The sequence below is a fragment of the Pelecanus crispus genome, chromosome 3 (assembly GCF_030463565.1).
Source record: "Pelecanus crispus isolate bPelCri1 chromosome 3, bPelCri1.pri, whole genome shotgun sequence".
Lineage (NCBI taxonomy): Eukaryota > Metazoa > Chordata > Aves > Pelecaniformes > Pelecanidae > Pelecanus > Pelecanus crispus.
In genome coordinates this window covers 105,821,718-105,833,612 of record NC_134645.1, presented here as the reverse complement: position 1 = coordinate 105,833,612, position 11,895 = coordinate 105,821,718, and the positions used below count along the sequence as shown (strand labels likewise).

Below are 11,895 nucleotides of genomic sequence, written 5' to 3'. Positions count from 1 at the left end.
CAGGCTGAGAGAGTTGGGGTTGTTCAGCCTGGAGAAGAGAAGGCTGCAGGGAGACCTTATTGTGGCCTTTCCACGTATAAAGGAAGCTTATAAGAAAGACTTTTTCCCAAGGCCTGTAGTGATAGGACAAGGGGCAACAGTTTTAAACTGAAAGAGGGTAGGTTTAAATTGGACTTAAGAAGGAAATTCTTTTACTAGGGTGATGAGACACTGGAATAGAATGTCCAGAGACGCTGTGGATGCCCCATACCTGGAAGTGTTCAAGGTAAGGTTGGATGGGGCTTTCAGCAACTTGGTCTAGTGAAGGATGTCCCTGCCCATGGCAGAGGAGTTGGACTCGATGATTTTTGAAGATCCCCTCCAACCCAAACCGTTCTGTGATGATTCTAGACAATATGTTTGCAGGGCTGGTGCAGCGGAGGGACTTAGATCACTGCCTGCAGAAGCTGCAAGAGTGCAGAGGGTTGCACACAACCTTCTGGTCTTTGAGGTATCCATCTGCACTTTCCACAGTCCCACAGGCTTGAACAAACTGAGTGTCAAGGGGTACTGAAATGATACCAAACCAGAATGGCAGCGAGGTAGTCTGTAAGAAGAGCTGATACCTTTTATTAGATCAATGAAACAGTGGGGGGAAATATAACAGTTAAAAAAAAAAAAAAGAACAAAGACAAGTCTTCAAGTATGAAAGCCCCTCCTGACGCCTGCAAGAGGAGCTGAGGAGGGAATTGGCATGGTAACACTTTCGCATCTGCATTGCTCCAGGGATGGAGAATTAGGCCCATTGCCAGAGGAGGGGGGAGAAAGGACATTTAAAATCCAGTCACCGTAACGGGCATAGGTTAAAAACCATGTCATTGTTGCAGTAGTTCAGACCCATACGGCGCCCTCCCTCGCCCCCGTCTCCTTCGCTTCCCCTCAGAGGCGCCGAGAGCTGGTGGTGGTGTTGTGCCCCGCTTGCCGTGGGGCAGGGGCCTCCCTGAGGCGCAGGGTAGGGTGGCGGAGCGAGGCAGCTGCCGCTGTAGGCCAGCTGGGATTTCTCCTCACAGGATTCATCCCCCAAAGGGCCAGCGTTAGGCCCGAAGGGGTCATGGCCGCCCTTTGTCACGGGCAGGACGCGCTGGGTGCCGGGGTGGGCGCAGTGCTGAGGGGAAGGGGCTGCGCAGGGCAGGTCGGCCGCGGGGACGGCAGGGCCACTGCAAGGCCTCCCAGCACTGGGGGTCCTCCCGAGGGCCAGGCTTCTGCTCCAGGCCGGCGCCTCTCCAGAGCCCTTGTCCTCCCCAGTTGCCCTTGGGTATGGCGGCCGCCCAGAGCAGCTGCCCAGCGTTGGCTCCCGGGTGCTTTTGCTTAAATGTCCCCCGAAATGAGCAGGTAGCACATAAGCATCCGGCTTGGAAAGAAGCAAAGGTAAAGCCTCCCGCGTCGGCCTTGCACCTGTCAGAGACTTGGGAGAGCAAGGTGTGGTTTAGTATCACACAGTGTAGTCTAGCAGCATGAAATAAAAACTGTCCGGTATGAGACCCTCACGAATACCTTCAATTAATACAGGCAACGAAGCAGACACCGCAGCAGAGTCTCCTTGTAGGGTAGTGCCAGTGGGCTTGAGCGGCAAACCAAACAGGGCTCCCAGATCACAGGCCTGGGTTTCTTTCACCAGTTTTTGCCCAAAGCCTGTTTTACACTAAAAGAATTATTAGCCCTCGCATTCACAGCTTGGGGTCCGCTGCTAGCATATACTGAAGAAGCACCCAAAAATGAAATTATGCTAATACATTTGACACCACAGATTTTTTTTTTTTCCTATGGGGTTTGGAAAAGCTAAGTATGATTTTTTTAAACTGATTGTTTTGAAGTGATCTCTTCACTACAATAATATTTTGCTTCAGCTTTTCAAGACTCTACTTCTATTTCTAATTGACAAATTTTCCTATCTTTACCTTTTTTTACCCCACAAACAGAAATTTCATTCAGGGAGGGAGCAGCACACAGGAATTATTCCCTTGGGTCCTTGTTCTGGATATTTCACAACTTCTTTAATTGCCCTAATTATTGGATTACAATTTTGCAAACTTTAATTCCTTTCAGAACACTCATTCTGTGCTATCATTTCTGATGAGTACTTACAGGTCTCCCTTCTTTGTAATTCTGCTTTTTCATCCATTTAATTATAGTGATTTTGCTGACAGCCAGAGTAGCAAAGCTTCTTTCAGCTGTTCTCCATTCACCATGAGAAGAAATTCCAACAACCTGATGTAGGACCCAGCCCACCTTCAGCTGAAGACCCACTGACGCCATAGAGAAAACATCCTATGTATTACTTGCTCTATTTTGGGCTCATTCATTTTTCTACAGTTCTCCTCCCTGGTCTCTTGTGAGCACATTAAAACTGGATCTTTTCACAAGACTTTTTGCAGATTCAGGGCCACAGGTTCTGCGTGTCAAATCAGACTCCTGAGTTAGTTTTATTGCAGCTGATCTTGGCAGAATGTGAATATGATGGGTTATTCCCAAGAAAAACCTGCTGGAGACCCATGAACTGGAAAGCCAGATGAGGGTAAATGATATCACTCCGACTGCACAGAGTCAGACCAGCTGAAGAGTAGGCTCTATAATTAAAGATTTATGGCATCTTTGGTCTGTTCCTACTCCCACATGACTCAAAGTGAAAACACCAGGAAGGTGTTGTAGGAAGGGAAAGACAAAGACATGTCTAGAGGGAACTTAACCTCAGTAAGACCAGTAGGCTCAGGTATAAAGGAAAAAAAACATGTGGCTTAGTAACATTTCCTAGGTGAGGACTATTTTAGTGTTCATGGGGACAGAATTAAACCAGTGGTATGAAAATCATTGTTTCTGTATTTGTTGGAGATTTACACAGTGGCTCAGCTGCTCTTTCTTATGCTCGTGTTCCCAGGCACTTGTGTCAAGAGGCCACCACCAGTCTGTCCTGTACTTTCTGACTGCCCCTTCCCAAGTCAGTGTGTCTCCATGAGAGTCACTCCTGAGCTCTGTTTTTCAGTGTCCTCCTCCTGGGTATTTCCAGTAGAAATAACTGCAGCTCCTAAATTCCTGTTCCATTCAAATGGGTTTAACTTCCTCTGTTCAGTCTTTTAATCTACTTCTTGGACTCCTGGATCCCCCTGCTTCCCCATGCCATGCATTTAAGAAGTCTGCCCCCACTCAGCCCAATTATCCCTTTTGTCTGTAGCTGAAGGGGCACTGATTACTATCCTGAACACCAGGCTGGGGATGATGCACCACCTCTAGCATATCAAAAGACAAACTGCGTGTGAATACTGGTGGTGTACAGTTGCATGTAACACAGCCTTTGCAAGGAACTGTGTCCAGTTTTGGGCCCCTCAATACAAGAAAGACATTGAGGTGCTGGATCATGTCCAGAGAAGGGCAAAGAAGCTGGTGAAGGGTCTGGAGCACAGGTCTTATGAGGAGCAGCTGATGGAACTGGAATTTTTTAGCCTAGAGAAGAAGAGGCTGAGGGGAGACCTTATCACTCTCTACAACTACCTGAAAGGAGGTTGTAGTGAGGTGGGTGTTGGTCTCCTCTCTCATGTAGTTAGTGATAGGATGAGAGCAAATGGGCTCAACCTGTGTCAGGGGAGGTTTAGATTGGATATTAGGAAAAATTTCTTCATGGAAGGGGTTGTCAAGCATTGGAACAGGCTGCCCAGAGAGGTGGTGGAGTCCACATCCCTGGAGGTGTTCAAAAAAAGTGTGGACATGGCACTTTGGGACATGGTTTAGTGGGCATGGTGGCGTTTGGTTGATGGTTGGACTGATGATCTTAGAGGTCCTTTCCAATCTTAATGATTCCTAGTTTTACCTTCATTAAAAAATAATCCAGCCACCAAGCCAGAAAACATGAAATTATTACTCTACCCTTAATTGGTTTAGTGGTGGACTTGGTAGTGTTAGGTTAATAGTTGGACTGGATGATCTTAAAGGCCTTTTCCAACCTAAACGATTCTATGATTCTATGATTCTATGAAAGTCACTGGAGACAGCCTCCCTGCTCTACCCAGTTCCTTCTATCAGGCACGCAGCAGTCCACGGGATCTCTGTAGATGCTTTCACAAGTGTTTCCACACCCAGCAGAGGTGATGTTTTAATGTCAGTGCTTTCGTAAATCCTTCAAAGCACTCTTCTGCCTTCAGAGCCCTCCTGGAGACCCAGTGAGCAAGCGGGGCACCCCAGGCAGAGGTGGTGCAGCTTCCCCTTATCAGCCCTGGCAAAACCCAGTGGCGATGAGCAGAAGTGGAAGGCGCCTTTGCTTTTCTGCAGCACCTCCTCCATGTCAGTGGAAGACCTCGAGACACATGTCAACGTGAAAAAAACATGACCTCCTGCTGTCTCTCCCAGGGTGGGACAGAGCCTCCTGCACCTGAGAGTGCCCTCACAGCCCTTGAGGGTCTGCCGGTGGCCGAATCCTGCTAGGGGCAGCTGCCCTGAAGGAGAGCATCTCTCTCCCTGACAGGCATTAAGTCTGAATAAAATGATCCAGGCCTGCTACTGAAGTAACTGAGTTTTCTTAAGTAAAGGTTGGGGGACTAGAGGAAGAAGGAGTAAGGATTTCTGGATTTTCCTTGTTAATGACAAGTTTGTTTTGTCAAGATACTATACGCAGTATATACTAGGCATATCATATAGGTAATGTTATATATTTCTATAGTAAAATAATACACAGTGTGTGTGTGTTTATGTGTACACACATACACGAATCTTCCTCCTGAGTTCAGTTATTGCTAAAAGTATTTCCCAGTTTTCAAGTGTTCATTTGTTACAATTTTCTCATGGGGTGGTACAATCAATACTATAAGTTAAATTCAATTAAAACCTTCTAATATTCTCCTTCAATGTCAATACTGATTAGACTAAATATCGAATTACTTTATTCGCAGATTTCTTTGTAAATAATTTAATTTCTGGAGCAGCACTCATAAAGAACTTGTGGGTAATTTTTCTAAAGGCAACTCTTGCATTTAAAAAAGAGCTGGGGCTCTAAAGCTATGTCTATGCTGCTAAATAAAATGAGGCCAAGGACTGTTGTTGATAACAGGGACCAAAAGGCATGGCCTGGCAGTGTCCACGCTACATCCTGGCCTTGGGCGACCTCTGGACCTGAAGTGAAACGATGCAAGGGCTGTGCTGCAGCCCACCAAGGGCTATTTTTCACAGCCTCAGCTTGAGATTCTTATTGCCAGTGGCTTGTAGCATGACGGCACATAGGGTAGGTTCAAAGCCAGCTGTGTACAGTGAAGGGACCCAAACCTGATGCAACCTTGTCCAAAACCCTGCCAGGAAATGGTCCTTGGCGCATGCTGTCCTCCTGACCCGTGCCAGGGCATTTTGTGTGTGAGCACGAGTTAGCACTGGCAAAATCCATGGCAGGAACCATGTGAATAGTGACGCAACTGAGCCTGCCCTCCAGCCCTGTTTTGTTTACCAGTATAGATGTAATCCCTGGCTGCCACCAGGCCCAAAGAGGCTCCAGACAGAGGGTGCTGGCAGTGGATAACAGTGCTGAGCAGAGCAGGATGCTTGGGACAGCCTTGCTCCTTCTTGGCGTGATCACAGGGAGGCAGAATGGGGAAGATGTAAAGCCTGCTCCCAGCCAGACCCAAAGCCCAGATAGCTTCCACCGTGCCTTGAACCATTGATCACTGACCCCACAATTCCCTTGACTGATAATAAAAGTTACCTCAATCTCCTGGATTCTTTTTAATCTTGGAGAAGATGGTGAAAAAGCTGTCTGTGCTTTTTGGATTGATCTTCTTGCTTCTGCTTCTAGTTTTGTTTCTGGACGTGGATGATCATGAGCTCCTTTGGACTTTAGAAAGGAATTATGATATGTTAAAGTTAGAAGCAACCTTGTTATTAGTCTTAAGGGAGCCGAATTTGTAGCGCAGGCCAAAACCACACATATGGCCTGATTTAATGCTTTGTATTTAATAAGACTTATTCAATGCAAGCTTGTCCTGGTTTCGGCTGGGATAGTTAATTTTCTTCCTAGCAGCAGGCATAGTGCTGTGGTTTGGATTTAGTAGGAGAAGAATGTTGATAACACACTGATGTTTTTAGTTGTTGCTGAGTACTGCTTATGCTAGTCAAGGACTTTTTCAGCTTCCCATGCTCTGCCAGGCGCACAAGAAACTGGGAGGGGGCACAGCCAGAATAGCTGATCCAAACTGACCAAAGGGCTATTCCATACCATATGACGTCATGCTCAGTATATAAACTGGGGGGGGTTGGCCAGGGAGCAGCGATCGCTGCTCAGGAACTGTCTGGGTATCGGTCGGCGGGTGGTGAGCAATAGCATTGTGCATCACTTGCTTCGTGTATCATTATTATTATTATCATTATTATACTGTTACTATTAGCATTACTATTTTACTTTATTTCAATTATTAAACTGTTCTTATCTCAGCCCAGGAGTGTTTCTCACTCTTACTCCTCCAATTCTCTCCCCCATCCCATCGGGGTAGGGGGAGTGAGCGAGCGGCTGCGTGGTGCTTAGTTGCTGGCTGGGGCTAAACCACGACAGAGCTCAAGTAACAAACATATCTCAAATGAAGTGTGATGGGGTAGAAATTCTCTGAAATCATAAAACCAGTGCACCACATTTATGTGCAGAAAAGACTCCTCACACTAGAGCCCCAGTTGAAGCCACAAGATCGTCCACAGCCTGGCTACAGTGTCTCTGCAGTCATTTCCATTCTTCTCACACTTTAGACATGTTTATCAGAACATTAATTTCCATTAGCTTCCACAGAGAATTAATTTTACTTAACCTTCACGTAAGTGAAAGACTGGAAAACAGGAGACATTTCAGTGGTTATGGTACTAAACTAGGACTACAGCTTCCAGAAATAGTGCCCATTATTTAAACACTTGCATATACTGTTTTCAGATGTAAGTTACACATAATGCACAGATGGCATTTTTCATAGACAATCCCGTGGGTACAACCATTTCCTGCTCTAAGATAGCCCCATGCTTATGTGTGGTGCCTTGGAGAAGAGGTTGAGATAACATAGCATTTCTGACTTTTTGAGGATTCGTTGGTTCCTATGTACCTGAGGCAAAGTGCTTCAAAATCAACAGGTTTTCATGGGGCCCTAAATGAAAAATATGATATGCTGTAAAATCATAGTAGCATAGGCTAATTTAGGTTGGAAGGGACCTCTGGAGGTCTAGCTCAGGCAGGACCAACTTCAGAGTTAGATCAGGTTGCTTAGGACCTGGCCCACTCATTGTGAAAATTTTTCTCCTTACAGTCATTTGACCTTCTCATAGTCACTGACACTTATTTATTGGAATGAAAAATGTCCTTAATCAATCTTAAAGACCAGTCTTTAAAATGAACTTGCATAATGTAAGGCAATTTTATACCAACCTGAAAAAATATGAATTTGCCTTCATGTCTCCAGAAGTTGGTAACTGGGTAACCACCATGGCCTCGGCAGGAAAGGAGCCGCAGGGGTCCATTGCAGTTTGGACAGCATTTCCCTGGAGCAAAGATGGTGGGAAATATTTTCTATACACCACCGATCAGTCCAGATCACATTCTTAGTCATATGGTTTAGTGTTAGGTAGTGCTGCAAGGAGCAGGGAGTTGGACTCAACGATCCTTATGGATCCCTTCCAACTCAAGATATTCTATCATTCTATGATCAGTTGAATCCCATGAGATACAATGGTTCATTGGTAGTGGATTGCCACTTCTGGTTTGCAGCTGAGAAACTACACTGAGAAAAACTATGCAAAAAAAATTCAAATGTAAGCAAAATCAATATAATAAAACTTATAATTGCCTTTATTCTGTTCCATTATTAAATATGGCAAAAAAACTGGCAAAAAAATTCTATTATAGCTTTATTATCATTTTATCATTTATTATCATGGGCAGTTGTAATTGTTTTTAAGTTGGCAGTGTCTGGAATGTCATATGTGTTCTTGTCTGATCTTTCTAGAGGACATCATTCTGACCTCAGTGAGAGCCAAAATGTTCATCAGATCCATAAATCAGTATGTGCTAGCTCTACTAGGCAATCAACAATTGTTTGGAATGGTCTCTTTAAAAATGTGCGTGCAGCTCATTCTTTTTTTGCATTGTCTGGCTCCGGTGACATGACTATAAGGCCTATTGTCCAGTCATCATAGTTTGTGAGCAATTTCTCTACAAGACTCGCCTTCTGAGTTGCTCTTGGGCCTATGCAATAATAAAGCCAACATTCAGGTCAGCAGGAACAGCAGAGCAGAAAGCTGCCTGAGCTGCACAGCTTTCTCAGTAGCCTTACTCATGGGCCTAAGAAGGCTGGGAATCAATCTCTAACCATCAGAAATGGAGTTAAAAAAAAAAGAAAACAAACAAGCAAGCAACTCCTCCCCCAACAGTAAGAAATGTAAAATGCATCATTCCAAAACCAAGAGTTGCATTTAAATATAAGGAATGGCAGTGGAAAGGTTGGATAAGCCAAGGGTATCCTCTACTTTGATTTCTCTTATGTTGCCTTCACTTATGAACTGCCTTATAATGAACGGCCATGTTCATACTCACGCTGTTGTTTTTGCCTAGCTTTATCACATATGGCTGGTCTTAGGAAGATCTTCCTCCCGTCCAAGGTCGAGCAGTCGTTGCCACAGACCACCACCCCGAGGCAGGACTTCTTTAAGATGCGAGAATTGTGGTTGTTGGTGTTTCTCATTGCCCAGCTGCTGTGGTGCCTCTGAGCATTTTTATCCTCTGAGCTATAGATATGTTTTACGTAGGAATCTGGCCATTCTTGAAACCAGTCTATCTGTCTTACATCCTGGGGAGAGACCAAAGCAAGCCACGTTTTAGGCTGGGGAAGAGAATAGCTTGTGCAAGAGCCCAGCAGACCTGGTCCTCTGCTGGGTGTGCTCTAGCCTGGGTGACTCCAGCACCATGGCAGGTGATGCTGGTTGGCAGGAGGGAGCAGTGGAGAGAAGGCAGAAAAACCACAGCTCCCCATGAGCCCCAAAGCATCAGGAAAGCCTGGCCAGGAGGTTGTTCTCACTCACCCATGGGTCCAGCTCAGTGCAGGACCTCCCTGGGAGAGGAAGGTGGGGCACCTAACGTAAAATAGCAGATACTTTCCTTGCAGGCAGCAGTCGCTGCCTGACTAACTTCTGGTAGCTTTCATGGCAGAGATCCTGCTTTGCCTTTCAAGCTATTCATAGCAGCATTACACTGAATCATTTGGCTTAATTTTGTTCAACTCACTGGAAAAAGGGCAAATACTGAACCAGACTGAGACTATGCCCGTATTTGTAGGTCTTTAGTTCTGGACTTTTGTTCATTTTGGCCTAAGTGCCATGAAAGACTTCCACAGTGATTTTTCTGAAGTCCAAAACAAATAACATCTTGGTCAGTTTTTTTTTTTTCCACTGCTATGGACTAAGTAAAAAAAACCCCAATGACAACACCGTAAGCAACAATAAAAATAAAACTCATTGAAACAAAAGACAAAGGACCAACCACGTATCACCTCAGTGGGTACAGTTAACACAGTAAAATGCAGTAGGCTGTAAAGCATCTAACATACCCGCTGATGGTTTTGAGGGAAACAATCATTGTGGGGGTATAAAAACTTCATAGGAATTTCCTTGAAATTGCTGGTCCCAACCACTGAGAGCCATTACAGCAGCAAGAACGTCAGCTGAAAAGATAGAAGCTCCTGTGCTCCCCCAGGAGCCATCAGCTAGGATAGGAAAGGGTGTGGAGGAAGCCTTCAGGCTGAAATGCAGGTGAAGGTGACCTTGGGGTGGAGGGCAGGGAAGGAGGCAGCCTGGGACATGGAGGCTTTGGGCGAACAGCAGTGACATAGTAGGGAAGAGACTGGGATCAGGTAAGAAGACAGGTCTGGGAGGTGAAAGGCAGAGCTGGACGGTGAAGGACCCCGGCAGGAGGAATCTGGCACAAATAGGTGGGGGACAGGGAGATGCCATTGGGGTGCTGTGGGCTTTCAGTGGAGAGCATGGGTAAGATTTTTAGATAAGAGGACTAGAAAAGGACAGAGGGAGGGAAAGATCACTATTCTGCCTCTCAGCAAATCTCTGCCCACATGAAGCAAGCTTTTCCTAGGTGCTCGCGAAAGGAGTGTTATGTCCGTGTGGAAAGCCAGCCCGCTTGCCTGGAGCCTGAGCTGCAGCGAAGCTGAGCACCTCGACTTGCAAGGCAGTCATGGGTGCTGTGCTTACTTCTCGTAAAGCACTACTCAGGGCAAAAAGCAAGTCCTGGACATCTCTAATTGAGCAGCCAAGCAGGAGATAATTTTTTCCCCTGCTTTCTCTGCACCTTATACACTAGTGAACTGGAAAGGCAACGCATCTACAGTATCACTGTTTTTTGTGTACCAGCAGCTCTTTCAATAATACATTGAAGGAAAAATGCACGGAAATGTCAATATTTTGCTTGATATTTTCTAGCTTTTCAGCAAAACACTGTCCCGTACCTCAGGTGGCAAAGAGAATAAAGGCAATGACGCATAGATGACTGAAAGAGCATTTAAGATCAGTGGTGGAGAAGACTGGTCAGAACTGGATACATTTCTAAGACACAGACACGTACCTGGGGAAGTTTGATGTCATTGATATCCCAACTTGTCATTTCTCCATGTCGGGAAGCAGAGTCCTCCTGCTCCATAACATAATCTGCACCTTTCAGCATTCTTGAACTCCTTCCCAAAGTTAGCAAGAAAGTTTCTCCTGGCTGCTTTTGAAGTTGACTGGCTGTCAGTACTCTCAAGCAGTTTACAACCAGGAAGCTGTTTCCTGAAGCTAAATGATAGAGAGGCTGCTCATTAAAGATAAAAATCAGTGTTCTTCTGCCAGAAAAACTTGTTCCATTAAAAGTTTTGCAAGCTGGCAATGCAGTGGAAAATATAGCTTAGAGATAGCCTCTGATGTTACAGAGGCATAGCTAACAGCAAGCAAATCATGCCTTTATCATCTGTTTTGTTTTGCTCGGTCTCCTCTCATACCAAGTTTATTGTCATGTAACTCTGCTCGCAGGCTCTTTGTACATCTGATCTGACTCTGGCTCAATATTTCCAGAGCCAAACTGATTGAACGGCTCAGTGGCTGCTGAGGGCTCTCTGAGTTGCTGCTTACCCATTAGGTATTTCACATGCTGCACATGACAAAGGTGAGCAACAAGAAGGGGCAGCCACATCATTTCAGATTAAATGCTGCTCAGCCATTTCATATATTGTTGGCATCTCTGAGACCTTACCAGTTGCATGAGGGAAGTGTAGAAAGGGAGGTTGGGCTACCTGCATTTTCCTATCTCAACAGCAGACTCAAGTAAAAAAGCCCACCAAGGTATATTTGTTAAAACCAATGGGTTTTGCCTGAAATCCTGTAAAGCAGGTGGTTGCCCTACTCTGAATTTCAGTACCAGCCAAGCTTAATACCTTATCCTCAGGGATCCCATGCATGAGAATGTTTTGGGGGTTGTTTCCTTTGGCAAGGAGAGAAAAGGCAAATCAGGAAATGAACAGGCTTTCCCAGAAACTGGGAAAGCTTCAATGGTTTCAGGAAGGTCACTGTAATTTATGCCAATCAAGGATTTGTTAAAGACTACCGAGTAGTGGGAGAAGTCAAATCTATTTGATGCCATTCTATGTCATAGACTTTATTAAGCATAGTTTATTTTATTGGTCTTTTTTTTCTGTCTCTGCATATGCATGGCCCTTGGAAAGTGACTTAGCCTTAATATCCTTAGTTTAACCATTTATAAAATACCTGTGATCTTAGTTTCTCACATTATATTATCCCCTCTAAAGCGAGAGTTTGCAGATATTTGCAGAGCACTTGAGACATTTAGCATTCCAGTGCTTTGGCAGCATAGTCAGA

At 45.2% G+C, this 11,895-nt stretch overlaps 1 protein-coding gene across 1 annotated transcript; it reads right to left on the bottom strand.

The window, feature by feature from the left end:
• Nucleotides 1-918: 918 nt before the first annotated feature.
• Nucleotides 919-10,708, bottom strand: GCM1 (glial cells missing transcription factor 1). Its single transcript, XM_075708421.1, has 6 exons — nt 10,610-10,708; nt 8,576-8,828; nt 7,412-7,524; nt 5,717-5,845; nt 1,129-1,444; nt 919-956 (listed from the first exon to the last, which is right to left on the bottom strand). The coding sequence occupies exons 1-6, from the start codon at nt 10,706-10,708 to the stop codon at nt 919-921; spliced, it is 948 nt and encodes a 315-aa protein (XP_075564536.1).
• Between the last annotated feature and the right edge of the window lie 1,187 nt (nt 10,709-11,895).